Source organism: Chrysochloris asiatica, unplaced genomic scaffold (assembly GCF_000296735.1).
Source record: "Chrysochloris asiatica unplaced genomic scaffold, ChrAsi1.0 scaffold00014, whole genome shotgun sequence".
Classification (NCBI taxonomy): domain Eukaryota; kingdom Metazoa; phylum Chordata; class Mammalia; order Afrosoricida; family Chrysochloridae; genus Chrysochloris; species Chrysochloris asiatica.
In genome coordinates, this window is record NW_006408532.1 from 11,839,653 (window position 1) to 11,855,594 (window position 15,942).

General features: G+C 38.3%; 1 protein-coding gene across 2 annotated transcripts in view; it reads right to left on the reverse strand.

Moving 5' to 3' along the window:
* Nucleotides 1-15,942, reverse strand: part of MED27 (mediator complex subunit 27) — a 340,395-nt gene that overhangs the window by 112,345 nt on the left and 212,108 nt on the right. For both annotated transcript variants that reach the window (XM_006834893.1, XM_006834892.1), the window contains exon 4: nucleotides 2,003-2,096. In XM_006834893.1, the coding sequence (XP_006834956.1) occupies nucleotides 2,003-2,096 (94 nt within the window). The remainder of the gene's footprint in view (nucleotides 1-2,002; nucleotides 2,097-15,942) is intronic.

Below are 15,942 nucleotides of genomic sequence, written 5' to 3' on the forward strand. Positions count from 1 at the left end.
GATCTTTTGCCCAAACCTACTGCAGTATTGCCTTAGTGTTTTTGCAGTATGGGTCTCTATCCTTTTCCACCCAACTCATAGGGAACAGGATGCTAGCAAAGGGAGTACTGGAAGTAACAGCTGTTGGTCCTGCTCCCCTCCCCTTCCAGGAAAGAATTCTCTTCGTCCTCAAAGATCATGGGTGAGGCAGCAGCAAATGGCTTAGAGATTTGTAATCTGATAAAATAACATCTTTTAATAGTAAAAACCAAATAAAGCAATATGTTAAAAGTATGATTATCCACCTGGCAAAATGATTCTGAATCAGATTACTCATTACTATTTCTATAAATAAGCACTCCCCCATGTAGAGTCTTGTGACATCTGAAGAAGGTAACAACCAAGCTAGCTAGGTACATATGGATCTGAATGAACTACTCATGGGTATAAGAAACAGTGTATATCAACAGAATTCTTTCCTTGAATTGAGCCCCTAAGCTCTCTCATCAGTGTATTAAAACAGAGGCTCCATGGGAAAGCAGATGGGGCTGACGGGTCATTGTGAAATAAAAGACTGTTTTGTCAAGTGGAAGTAACTCTAATATCCTAGACCTGTTTACCTATAATCCTGTTCCCTTTGCTCATTCCCTTCAATGCCAAATTCCTACCTTCATCATGAAATAGAAGCTCAATGACCCAGAAATAATTTGAACAAACCTATTTCACTGAGGACGCTTTCATTTTTATCTTCATTAACTCTTTAGTCCCTGTCAAGCATGCCAAAAGCAAGATTTATGTTTTGGTTGCTGGATCCACAGGATCTTAAAATTTAGACAATTTGTACATTTAACTGAGGCAGAAAAATATTTCATGTTTTATATACAGATACATGTTATATAAAGACATTTGTTTTCTTTTTCTGTGAAAGGAAAACACACTACTATCTCATTCTCTTTCTTTTTTAACGGGAAAAAAAATTTTTAAGTAGAAAAAGTAGCATGTCAACCAGATGAACTTCACTGATTTTTCTATCACAATGAAATAACACATTTAATAAGCCTACATTTTTTTCTTTCTTAAGGGAAAACCACATGTGCAACACAGAAAAGCTGAAGACTAGCTTGAGTGAACACAACTCATTCTGGATGACTAATATTTTACAAAGTTTGTTAGGCACCATCGAGTAGGTTCACACTCACAGTGACCCTATGACCAACAGAGCACAACAATGCCCATCCCTCCATATTCTCACAGTGGTGCTGTTTGAGCCCACTGTTGCAGCCACTGTGTCAATCCATCTTATTGAAGGTCCTCCTCTTATTTGCTGACCCTCAGGATGTCCTCGAAGAGCAAAGTAAATGCTAAAATATAGGAAGTTCACACTGTAGGCCCCAAAACAGCAGCAACTGACTACACATAACATGCAGTCTGTTCTGAGTCTCACCAACCTGATGCCTATCAAAACCCACTTTTAAATGTTTTCTGTAACATGTGGTAGTTTTCTCCAAATCTGTGTTCATGGGAGCGTTTTCCACTTTCATTACACAAACCATCAGCAAAGTTTCTCAGCATTGATGTCTGTATTCCTTTTTAATTAATACTATAATTTACCATTGTTGTTCTGCTGTATTCCCAAAACATACCTATTTTTGGTGAACTCATTATTCACTGTCCAGTGCTTATCATATGGAGCCACCATGTTCCCTGTATCTCTTTAAGACATTATAAAAGATTCATTAAAACTGTGTTTAAGAGGTTTGTTCCATAAATTAGCTTACAAGTGAATTACTCTTACAGTATCTTTCCTATCTGGTTACTTCTTAGATAGGATCTGCAATTGGTTCGGATCCAAAGTAAGATTTCAATGTGAAAACATGTTAATCTACAGAATGTCAGTAAAGACAAATATCATGGAACTCAGACTGAATTAGCATTTTATACACTATACAACACAGGACCAGAGAGTTAATCTTGAGGTCAATTTTCTTCCACATGCTTTACAAATAGGTCAAGTAGATCTTACCAGAAGCATTGCTGATGTTCCATTGGGTCTAGATAAGTGGATTGACATTTCAGGAAACATCCTGTCAATGCGGCTGATCACATCATCAACATACCTAAGTGGAAAAAAGAAATAAGCAAGTATGAGCTACAACTCTACCAGAAAAACAAAAATCTTCACTTTCCTACACACTTGTCTTTTAAATTAATTTTTAATAACATAATATATTTTTAAAGGCAAATAGAATTACAAGGTTTAAAAAAAGGCGTGGGGGGGGGGCAAAACATAACACTAATCCCTTATGCCTCTCGTTTTTTTTGGGGGGTGGCCTTTTTCATATTTTATTTTTGGTGAAAATAAATACAGCAACTTCATATACCCATTCAACAATTTCTACATGTATAGTCCAGTGATACTGGTTGCATTATTTATGGGTCACCATTTCTGCTATCGCTCCTGACATTTCGCTATCATTAATTAGACTCAAAATGTAAAAACCAAATCCATTGCCATCAAGTTGATTTTGACCCAAAGTGACCCTACAGAACAGAACAGAACTGCCCCAGAATATTTCTAAGGCTGTAACTTTTACAGGGAGTCCTGGTGTGGTACAGTAGGATAAGCATTGCACTGGTAACTGCAAGTTTAGCAGTTCAAACCCACCAGAAACCCTACACAGGATTGCTGAGTCGGAACTGACTTGATGACACACAACAACAACTACCTTTGCAGAAGCAGAAGCATACTGCCATATCTTTCTGTTATGGAGCAGCTGGTGGGTTTGAACTGCAGATGTTTTGGTTAGCAGCTAAGTTCTTTACCACTGTTGCACTAGGACTTCTGAGTTAGACTATTTGCCCCATATATTATTCATCTTTGTTTTTATTAATACAATTGAGCCTTGAACTACACAGTTCCACTTATACACAATTTTTTTGCAGTACATATACTAGGCTGTTATGTGATACTGGCACAGAAACTAAAGCAAACAGTGGAAAAATAATTGGTATCATATAGAAATATTTTTAAAGAAATGAAAATGCAAAATAGTTAGACAAAATTTATGATGCACTTCCATAAAGTTACACCAAGTATGCCTGCCTCCACCGCTCTCTCTTCTACCTGTTCCACCTCTGTCACCCCTGAGAAAGCAAGATCAACCTTTCCTCTTCCTTCTCCTCACTCAGTCCGCTCAACATGAAGACCACTCATCTTATAAACAAATGTAATCTGACAAATATATGTAAACTTACAGTACAGCATTATATAGGACTGCTGTGACTCTACAGGATAAGAAATGGACTATGAACCACAAGTTCAGCGGTTTGAGCCCACCAGCCACTCTTCCAGAGAAAGATGAGGCTTTCTGTTCCTGCAAAGATTTACAACCTCAGAAATCCTATACAGGGTTGTTATGAGTTGGAATGAACTCAATGACACTTAACAATGGCAACATTGTAAATCGATTCCTCTTCCTTATGATTTTCTTAATAACATTTTTTCTGTAGCCTATGTTATTGTAAGAATACAGTATATAATATATACAAAAAGTATGTTAATTAATTGTAGATGTTATAGTTAAGTCTTACAGCCAACAGTAGGCTATTAATAGTTACCTTTTGGAGGGAGTCAGAAATTATATGTGGACTTTCTCAGTGCCCCTAACCCTCACACATTCTTCAAGAGTCAGCTATATTTTCAATTTGACCTGACATAGATAACTCTTTGACAACTTCAATCTTCTATTAATTTATCATGATGCTATGTATTGATCCAGTGCTGAGGATTTTTGTTTTCTTTACACTGAGGAGCAACCCATACAGAAGTCTCTGGTCTTTGATTTCCATCAGTAAACATTTTAAGTCCTCTTCATTTTCAGCAAGGAAGGCTGTGTCATATGTATATCACAGGCTGCTATTGAGTCTTCCTCCAATCCTGATGCCATGTTCTTCTTCATACAATCTAGTTTCTCAGATAATTTGAACATACAGGTTGAATACGTATGATGAAAAGATACAGTCCTGTTGCACATCTTTCTTGATTTTAAACCATTCAATATGGCCTTGTTCTAACAACTACATCTTCATCTATGTACAAGCTCCTCATGAGCACAAGTGTTCTGGAATACCCATTCTTCGTAATGTTATCCATAGTTTGTTATGACTCACAGCTGAATGCTTTTGCATAATCAATAAGGCACAAGAATATATCTTTCTGATATATATTTTTTAAAGTTTTTATTGTGAATTGAGTGATAGTTTACAAGGGAGAACATCAGTTTTACACTCATGGTTTCATTGCAGTGATTACAATCTCCTCCATACATAACCATTCATGAGTATTTTTGCTTCTATTCCCCATGCTGTATTTTTTTTTGGGGGGGGAGGGGGGTATACACAAAAACACCCAGGAATATATAATAATTTAAACAACCGAAGGGCACATTCTGCAAGCCTGCTTCCTGGCTATCAGAATACAGCCTTTCTCTTTCCATGAGTCTAGAGTTCTCGTTCCCTTTCTCCATATCATCATCTCTGCCTCCATCTCTGGTGTTGCTGCTTCTCTGGATAGGCTCCCACATTCAGCTTGTGCTTTTCTCCCTTGATGGCCCTTGGATGTTCTGTTCCTGGACTGTAAGATTAACTACTCCCCACTTTTTGTTACAAAACTTCTACCTTTACAGTTGTGACAGTCGCAATATAGATAACTCTTTAATAGAGACAACGATTAATGTGAATATTCTTTACTAATTCAGCTAAACTGTGGTCTATAGTTTTAAGATGACTTCAGGGGAATAGATTTGATTCAAAGTTCAAAACTTTCTCAGGACAACAGTCTAGGGATTCCTCCAGCTTCAGTGGATGCAGTCAAATCTGGATTCTATATGAAATCTGAAGTTCTGTTCCACCTCCTTCCCACTGACCCCCTTGATCAGGACTCCATGTACTGAATCCTTGATCAAAATATTCAGCAATGATAGCTGGGTACCATCTAGTTCATGTTGGAGACAGGCCTCGACACGAGTGTTTGGGTCACGAGGATGAGATATCTGGCGGCGAAAGGGATAGCAAAAGAATACACAGAAAGACAAAAGGAGGGGGACAAAGAGGCACCCTGAAACCAGGATGGTTGCATTACTGGTGTCTAGCAGCTCTGGCGTGGTGTCCTGTATGGTAAACATCTTAGCTGTGCCCGTAATGCATGCCTTGCTAGCTGTAGTGCACTCTCACTGCTTGCCTGTAATGCACGGCCTGCAAGCCATAATGCACGACCTGCTAGCCGTAGTGTACTCTTTCACTGCCAGCCTATAATGCACACCTGGGCCAGCCTGAGTCTCCATTTTATTTAGGGAAGGATCTTCACACTAAGCTGGGAGGGACTAAGACAAGGTACAGCTGGCATCCGTAATTCTCCAGACATTCAGGCAACTTTACATCGTGCTTTGCTGGTTCGAATCCCAGGCCCGCAACTTGGTTTCTCAGGCTCAATTAACATATCTATAGCCCCTGAGCTCAGTTGGGGGAAGGTGAAAGGGAAGGACAAAAGGCTTGGGAGGAGTCCCGCTGTTTTGGCTTCCTGAGCCAGGTTCTCAGGAACTTGGCTGAATAACCAGCACCTGGGACAGATTTAGGGAGGATGGCTTTTTTGTCTATAGAACAAAGAACCGGAAAGTAGCTAAGCTATTTTCAGTTCATCCTTTGGAGAAAGGCTTGACCTTGAAACCTTTACAGTCTCAGCTTTAGGAAAATATTACATTCATCTGTGGATACTAAGGGCACATGTTTGGAATTAATAAAACATAACTGAACACTAAGATGAAAAACAATTTGTTATGACTGCCCGGTGGCCAGAATCTTTTCCTCAGAGGCTGTGGCCTGCGTTGTCTGCAACACTCGGGCCCAATGGGCCTCGAACTTCTGACCAGTTTTACACGGTCTGCAACAAGTTCAATTGGTCTCAGGACAAATGAGGCAGTAGTAGTTCATGGAATCCAGTTTCTTCTCAGATTCCTTCGTATCTTGGATAACCCTACACAGTACTCATTGAACTAAGGGTAAAACAGAAATGCTGAAAACTCACAAAGCCATGGCCCTAAGCCTTTGATCCCAAGAGAACTAATTCCAGTAGGTGTTTGGTGTGTCTAAGTAGTTTCAGCAATTGCTTCTTTTTCCTTTTTTTTTTTTGGTTGGGGAGAGTGGGGAGTTGCAATTATTCTAATATGTATCGCACAAACAAAATTGTCATTTTGCTCTTTTTCTAGCGTAAGACTTAGGGATATCAGTTATATTAGTCAAGTTCTGTAACAATTACCCTTCATTGATACCCATTTTCCCATCACCACAGACATAAATTCACTACTTTCTAGATAATGATTTCTTCTCTTCCTCCTGCCACCTGGCACAGGTAATCACTAATAATCACTGATCTTGATATATTTACCTGTTCTCGTCATCTGATGCAAGCAAGTAAGCTAATACAGTATTTGTTCTTTTGTGAGTGACTTACTTCACTTAGCACGTAAGTGTACATATGTCTGTGCCCTTACTTTTAGGCTTCTAGGGTATATACCTAGGACTGGATTGCTGGATGACATACAGTTCTATTTTTAGTTTTTTTTGAGGAACTACCATACTGTTTTCCAAAATGCTTATACCATTTTACAGTCCCACCAGCAATGGATAAAGAGTTCTGATCTCTCCACATTTAGGTGAACATTTTTTAGTGATTCTTTTGGTATTTTCCTCCATATTTCTAAATCTGTTTTTAATGCTAGTTCTTGGGTATCCCAATTTTAGGCATAAAGGACTGATTTGCTCCTATAGCAGATCAGATTTTAGCTCTTTCATCATTGGGCTCCAGTAACACAGCCTCATCCCTTTGTACTAGCAGTCTAGGGATAGCAGCAGCTGCCTGTCACTGCTAAACTCGGGGTTGGATCACTGTCTCTTATTGGGATCTCATCTCAATCACCTCAACAACCAGTTTCCTGGATTAAGTTACTTCTCTTTTAAATACCTGAAACAATTTATGCCTTCAAGGGTTGGACTCTAATAAATTTAAGTTATATTATAATTTTGTTTAAATCAGTAATAAATATTTACATTCTAAAGTTTACGTGTCTATATTAAACAACTAAGCCACATCGTGGCTCATGTGAACATTTATTTACTTGTATGACTTTCCATTTTGATTTGATTTTCATTTGATTAGCTGCCTAAGTATCTTTATAATTATATCTCCCAAACTCAGTCTACTGACATTGAAACTTTTCTTTTTATAGTCAAATATATCAGGCAATCGATCATTTCCATTTTTTCTTAAGGCCATCCCTCCAAAGAGTTCTCTGTTCTTCTGGCCCAATTGGAACCTAAATCTCTTAAGATTTAATAATAGGAAATTGAGATGATTGATGTTAAGCACTTAGCATGATACTGGCACATATTAAGGATTCAAAAATGATAAATATTACTGGTAGTTCAACAACATAAACCATGGGCCAAGTCTACACAGATAACTTCTCTTAGCAGGATAATTTCTGCACTTAGTTGAGACTCTTTGGGAAGAGTCTATAGGCTAAATATATCTGGGTCTGCTTCAGATTCTTTGAGCGTAATATATCACACAAGCATTTGTGCTCACTTTGATTATTTTCAAAAGGAAAATCCTTAATAATTAGATGTATAACTACTAATGATTGAACCATTTGGATATGACAAATTAAATTTCATGCCCATTAAATCAGTGACATAAAAGGCATGTTCTCTTGGGGAAAGAAGCTGAGCTCTCTATTCACAGAAGACAATTTAATGTCATTTGTTAAAAAGGTGAACATCCACATATCAGCTATGAAAGTCAGAAAGTAATTTCACTACTATATCAGGTTTTCATTAAAGAATATTACATGTATTATATATATTGTTGTTGCTGTTAAGTGCCGTTGAGTCAATTCTGACCCATAGCAACCCTGTATAGGGTTTCCAAGGAACAGCTGGTGAGCTTGAACCACCGATCTTGTAGTTCAAACGACTTTGCAGTCTGACGCATTAGCCCACAGCGCCACACCAGGACTACATATCTATTATATAGATAACTTCTATATATCTATTATCTTCAAATTGAAGAAGGAATGAGAAAACTGCATAGTAGTCCTGATGGTAAATGATGCCGACGGTGAAAATCAGAGCAGAGGTGAATGAGAGGAGTTAGAAGTGTGTTGAAAGGTGTCTGTTCAAGGAGAAAAGAATGCTCTTGGGGCTACTTTAAAATTCTTCAAGAATGGCTACTATGAAAATGCAGTACAAAACATTTGTCGCCTTCCTTCCTACAAAGGACCATAACATGAAGATATTAAAAAGTGATCAGAAAGAACATGTTGTTGTTAAGTGCTGTCGAGTCGGTTCCGACCCATAGCGACCCTGAACAGGGTTTCCGAGGCTATAAATCTTTACAGGAGCAGAAAGCCTTATCTTTCTCCCGTGGAGCAGCTGGAAGTTTCACACTGCTGACCTTGTGGTTTGCAGCCCGATTCGTAACCACTACGTTACCAGAGCTTCATGAGGCCCTTCTAAAACGGAAGGCTCCATTCTGGTGATTTGAAAAATGGTATGGAAAATCATCTTTCTTGGATGGCTAAGAAACAGACTGATCAACACACAGCTATATGACATGCAACCTTGGTTCTAAGCTTAAAAGTTACAAAAGACGAGCACGAAGAAATGAATTCACTTTTCATCACTGTCTAGTGTTTCTTGAAAATGTGAAAGATACGTGACAAACTTCATGCCAAAGCTTACACCAAGGCACAGGAAACATATCTACATTTGCACACTTCTTTTCTAAATCTTTATGTGTAGTTTAAATCCAGTTAATTCAGACTCAGCAGGAAGTGAAAACTCAACTGTCCGGTGTGACTGGAGGTCATTGCTAAGTATATGCTAATGGAGGGAGGGCAATGTCTTCTGAACTGATCCTCAATCAATAGTCATCATAGCTCTGGGCAGTAGAATGTAAATGAATATGCATAGCTTCAGTACAGAGGTAACATCATAATTTGCTCTCTCTAGCACCTTTCACCTTGAAGGATTCAAAATAAATTCTGGAAGACTAGTCTCTTTAATAGGCTGCGAAAATAGGGGAATGGGTAGATTAAATGAAGATCCCAGGTCATGCAAACAACTAGAAATTAAGCTCCATGTACAAATCTTCAGAATTCCATGCCAACTACCTGACTTTGCTTTCCTTTAGTAAAGGCCTGAGTTCCAGGTTGGCAAAAAAACAAATGTTCTTTGCCATTTCTGGAATCCTTTATTTGTCAGATCTTCACTTGTAAGGAAAGGCAGTGAAAGGAGAGTACTTCCTAGGAAAACATCTGCAGCTGGAACAGGGAAGCAGAAGGGTCTGGGGCAGTTTTTTTTGTTGTTGTTGTTCCTTCTCCAACAAGTCATATTAGATAGAGCTCAGCAAACTCAATTTAAGCAAAATGGAATTTTAAAAAGACTGTTTTTCTTTCATATGCCTAACATAAAGGATATGCAAATTTCTTTTTTTTTTTTTTTACAGGTGACATTATGTATTTGCCAAAAAGGAGAAAGAGAAAGTCAGCTGCATTTTTAACTGAGAAAAACAATGTCTAAATTCTAGAAGCAAAAATCAAAACATTTCATTTTCAAATAGATCCAACCTTCGAAATGCAATACCACCATAGTGACTTGATAGAAAAAAGGAAAGCTTGGAACCTCAAATTCAAAATCTGGAGACAAAATGACGCTTTCTTTTGGCTGAGGGTGGGGGTTAGTATAGGAAGTAGTCTTTGTCGTACCACTTTCTTGGCAGTACTTCTCAGAATGCTGCTTCCTAAGAAAGATAGTGTGCATCACCAGAGTCTGCACACAGCTCTGCAGTACGCGTTCTCTCTGCTTCTATTGTGGGGCTAAAGACAGGTAGGAACAGTGTGCTCTCCTCCTACACTTCCACCATATGTTCACTCTGCTCTATGGCAAGATCAAATGACTTGAAGCTTTACCTTTTGAACATAGGCAAACAAGCAGTAACACAGCAGTGGTGACTAGTTTACACTTGAGCAGACGCAGTGCTGAAAGACATTAATTTAGTGCCAAATTGAGCAGTGAGTCACAATTTGCACATATCTGTCAACCTGTTAACAGGGTAATAACTTGGAAAGATTGCTGTTCCTATTTACATTACAGAAGCCCTTCGAAAATGGAGAGCTACTTGGTTCTTCTTAAAGTGCTCAGCTGGCTTGATGGTCCAAGCACTGGGCTAGAAACAACTCCTAGAAATCACTGTTCAAATCAAGATGTAGTTCATAACCAATATTTTCAGGCTGAAAATGAATTTCTAATCAACCAAAGAATCCTGTTTTTCTATCTTGCACCCGTTATAAATACAGTCAGACTCTCAATGGCTTTTGATCCAGAAGTTTTGGTTCACGGTTTAAAGTGTGTTTCTGATAAGCACTGGACTCAAACCACAAGATGGGTAGTTCAAGCCCATCCATGGTTCTGTGGGAGAAAGATAAGGCTTTCTGTTCCCATAAAGATGTACAGCCTCAGAAACCCTATACTGGGTTGCTATGAGTCAGAACTTACTTAACAACACAACACTTAACAACAACAACAACAGGAGTCTTCTGGTCTCAAATGGTCCAGTTAAGCTGGACTTTTAAAATAATTGAGTTTGGTTCCGTACTTTACTCTCATTCTAACCTGATCATCTATTGTGACCCTGGTCAGATAGGTCAGTGGCGGTAGCCAAGCACCATCTATTTCTACTGGTTTTAAGGTAGTTGAGGTCATGACTCCTGTAGGCTATCAGCCCTATAGATTTGTGTCTTCTGAGTGGTCAGAAAAAACAAATGTTTGGTTACCTTCTTATTCTTTTGCTCTTGATGAGTTGAGACCAATAGTTTAATCTTAAATGGCCACTTGTAAGCTTTTTAAGACCTCAGGTACTTCACTAGGGTACAGAACATAAATTTTATGAACTACAATCTGTCAACTGACTGAAGTGTCTCATAACATTATGATTTGGCAAGGCTAATCAAATTTTTTTGCGTTTTTTTTTTGGTTCTGTTTTCAGAACTTTCCAAGTCCTCTTAAAGGAGTCTGTAGTATTCTTTAACCTGTCTCTTGTCCCCCTTTTCCTCCTCTTGGGTGGACGGATTGTTGTTATTGCTGTTAAGTGCCATCAAGTTATTTCCTACTCATAGTGACCCTATATAGGGTTTATGAGGAGCAATTGGGTGGGGGGATTGTTGTTGTTGTTGTTGTTAAGTGCCATCAAGTCGATTCCGACCCATAGAGACCCTGTATAGGGTTTCCAATGAGCCGCTCATGAGCTTGAACCACCGACCTTGCAGTTCAAATGACTTTGCAGTCTGACACATCAGCCCACAGTGCCACACCAGAAATCCGAGTGGGGAGATAGGGAAGGAAACAGAATTCTGAAAAGACATTATTTGATTCTTTAGACATTTTGGTTCAAAATGTCTATGAACAATTCTTCATTCCTTTTTTTACAAGGTGCACATATTTTAATTTATCAGTGTTTTAAAAAATCTTTCTTGGATCAAAGATCCTTTGAGAATATACTGGTATCTAAAACACATACAAGTGTAAAAGTTTACAATCAATGTTTGTGGCATTCATAAGCCCCTTAGAGTCCTTTCATAAATCTAAGGTTAAGGATCCCTACTCTATATTCATTCTAGAACTGGTATCAGTCTTTCTTCCTTATTTCTTTCTAAATGTTGAATCTGATTTTTCAAATAAAGTTACTTTCATCTGGGGAAAAATAACTAAGAGTATGTATGTGTGTGTTTTGCCTAGAGGTGAACACATCTGATGTGGCTGTTGTCTAATAGTCTGGTCATGGTGATGTTAACTTCATACTTCCATAATGAAGCTCAAGATTAGTTTTCTTTGTTGTTGTTGCCTGTTGTTATTAAAGAACTGCCCCTTACTGTTAGCCAATCTTTCAAAAAAAAAGTCTAGTTCCTAATTCTATGACCTTAGCAGTCATCAGACTCCACAGCCATATCAGTAGCCACGCTTTGCAGAAGCCTCTTGCTTAAAACGGAAGAAAGAATCCCCCATATCAGCTCCCTGCTTTCTACATCACTGAACACAAGTCCCAAGTCATCAAGAGGAACAAAAAGCCACTTCAGTCAGCAGCAAGTCTGGGTTTGAGATAAACAGCACTTTCTCAGGGAAGTTTTACTTGAAGCTCTATCCCAGGCCAATCAGTACACTGCATCCTATCTCCTAAGGTACTTCAATTATCTATGTGGCTCCTGTCACGTCTGTAATTGAACAATTATTCAAGTGATCATTTGTTTAAAGTGTACCTGCCCCAAATGAGACTGTATGGCTGCCTCCTTCACTGTAGAATGCCCAGGACCTCATCACAGTGCTGACATGCAGTAGGCACTCTAAGCATTTAAATATGTAAGCAGACAGCACAGTCAAAGTAAGTCAGGCAGTTATGAAGCAACTAAAATGAAGTTTTCTTCAGCAGATGACTTGAGGTATTGGGGAATATATTACATTAGTCATCAAAAGTCACTAATAACAGCAAGCAGAGTGGTCCAAAAAAAAACCCTCAAAGAAAGCAGCAGATATCCTTCAAAGTCTTATAGTTTAATATGCATTCACAAAATCCCTGCATCTGTTTTAGAAGAAGCTCAATGCCTCCATTATAAAGTCTCTTAGAAGAGCCTTCTAAAGAAGTGAACTGCGTAATTCACATGCCAATTTTTAAATGTTGCTTTTAATGAACTAATTAAGTCTGCAAAACATTAGTACAAAGATGTTTGCTACCAAGTTGGGATTATAATACCAAAATGATAACAAAACAGAATGAGGAAGATATTTCTAAAGATAAGAATTTTGTAACACATCCATTTTTTTTACTCTACACATTAAAAAATATTGAAAACTATTTGTTAGTAAAGTCTTAAAATAACTAGCTGGACAGATGGCTTAGTTCTCACAAGGCTGACCCCTCCTAAAAAAACAACAACAATCTGGATGCCAGCCAGCGATCCTGTGTTAGCATGATGCTTAGCAGCTCAAGCTGGATTGAAATAGCATTTACCTCGCACAGGGTGTAAAATATCATGCTGTTCATTTTCTCCATTCCCATCTAAAAATTAGGAATGCATATATTAACAAACCATCCTACTGGAGAAAAGGTAATGCCTAGTAAGTATCAAAAAGGGAATGATTTGCATGATTTAAAAAAGATTTAAGATTTTCCTCTACACCTGCCCAGAATGAGACTGTGATAGGTGCGACTTTGACAGTGGGTAGAAACAGAGGGTATACTTACCTACTATGTGAGATGGGCTGAAATGAGAACTATCAGTGTGGAAGAAAGAGGATTGGAAATTTAGGTCAAACTGGCTCATTTCTCAGATTTGTAAAATAATTTATCATCTATAAATGAATGGGAGGAAGACACATTTACTACAAACTGTGATATGCAGTTGTTAAAGATTTCTGATTATTCTCTCAAGAAAATAAAAAGTACTTTCTAAGCAACACATCAAAATAAAGTTATATATACTCCATACAGAAATAAAGTACTTGCATAGATTTTTATACTACATTTTACCACATTCCTACCCAACTGGCTGCCTACTTCCCAACAAAAGACATTCAAAAACATCAACAGGGCTGTTAAGATTCGGCAGAGTTGCTTCTAAGGGCTGCAATGGTTGCTAGGGCACAGAAGTATAAGGAGAGTTTGACCTTGTTCTCTCCTAGTTATTTACAGATTTTAGACTATATGAAAATAGGAAGACCATAGGACAAACAAACAAAAGTTATCCTTGCATTTCCAAAAGTTGAAATAAATGAACAAAGACTTACCACACATGAAAACGTATGAGGGTAAATCCAAAAGTATTGCTACAAAATCTTAGAAATCTTTGTTAAACAAAAATATGAAAATGTGAAGCTGCTGTTTCTCAACATCTCCTCCTCCTGGGTCTATACACTTCTGAAGGTGATGGTTCCATCTCTCTAACCTTCTCTCAAAGAATTCTGAATTCTTCAATTTACCACATCAACAATGAAGCTTTGGCATCCCTGAGGGACTCAAATCATATTCCTTAGAAATGTTCTCCGAGTTTTGGAAACAAAAAGACATTTGAAGGTGCAAGATCAAGGCTGTAGAGTAGGTCGGGTAAGGTTTCCCAATGAAATTCTCATAGGACAGTCCATGCTACCCTTGAAGAATGAGCAGCTGGATTATCATGATGGAAAAAAATTACTCAGCACAATTTTCTCAGCCTTTTTCTCACCAATGAAGTCTTCAATTTTTTTAATACTTCTTCCTAATAAGTTACTATGATTGTCCTTTGAAAAAATATATTAAGAGATTTAGTGCTTTTTCCGGAAAAAGATGGCGGATTGGGTGGAAGTGTAGTGACAAGCTCTGCTGAAAACAACACAGAATACAGGACCAAGAAGGCCTAGGGAATGGTCTCAGTACTCTGAACCACATATAAAGGTATATTTAGAAGGTTGGAAAGCTCACAGCTGGAGAGTTTGTGGCAGAAGCAAGAAATCCATTGCTTCCTGGTTCGGGATGCTCAGCTGCTCAAGGAGCCGCCATTTTGTGTGGGGCCAAGCGGGGAAAGGATCAGAGCAGCCACGGACGCCTAACAGAGCCGCAGATATAGAGGTCAGGACATTCTTTTTTTTCTGGTATCTTTTCGTTGGTCCCTTGCTGTCTGTGCACCTCCATTCTGGTAACTATAGGGGTGCCTGAGCTAGTGGATACTCCAGCCCCACCCTCAAAGAGTTCTACTACGCATGTGCATAGATCTCCTTGAAATTTAAAGAGACAGTATCCACTTAAAACCAAACGTACGACAGATACTCAGCCCAAGAGCAGGCCTTGAACTTTTCTTGTTTGCTTTTTGCTCAGTTTTTTTAACATAGGAAAGAGAAGGAGAGGGCTGTAGGGAGGGAAGAGACCTCATATTAGGCTACAGATTTTTTTTTTTTTAATTTTTAAAAAATAAACTTTATTTATTCTTCCTTCTTCTTCTCTCCCTTCTCTCTCTTTTCTGTGAATAGAGACTGCAGTATCAGTCTTGTTTTTCTTGTTGCTGTTTTTTAAGTCTTTTTTTTTTTTTCCTCTTTTTTCTGGTATTGTTTAGCTGTTATATGCTCCCCCTTCTGCCTTTGGAGGGCTCTTAGTCTCCCTATATTACACAAGAAGAGTCAGCAACTGCTACCATACAGGCAACCTACAATCACACCCTATAAAACACCAAAACTCAGGCAAGAACCAATACCAACTGCCATATAGCAGGGAAACAGACAACACCTGTGAAAGTTACTCTGAGTTAAACAATAAGAAGAGTGAAAAGGGAAGCCCACATCCTGACCACACCTTCCTGGAAGCAATCAGAAAGCATAAAAAATACCAAAACGCATACTCAATTAAATATTAAGGCTACAGATAAACATTCAAAATGTCCAAGAAGCAAAAGCAGATGACCATATCAGCAAATGTCCAGAAACAAGATAAAGTGTCTGAGACAAATGACCTAGAAGTAGATCTGGACTCCATTCTGGAAGGACGGCAGGCCTTGGAAATGCCTGAGATGGAATTCAGAATAATGATCATAAAATATTTCAAAACACTTTACAATGGAGTTGAGAAACACAAGGAAGAAGTCAGGAAAGTGCAACAGGAACAATCAAATAAGATAGATACAGCATTGGAAACAATTCAAAACCAACAGAAAGAGATCCAAACAATCAATAACAAAATAAAAGAAATAGAGAACAGTCTGAAAGGGCAGAGGAGTAGAATAGATGAGATTGAAGGTAGAACCAGTAAGCTGGAAGACAAATCCCTGAATACCTCTAAGACAGAAGAACAAACACAAAAAAGGATAAAAAACTTCTGAAGATGGTCTAAGA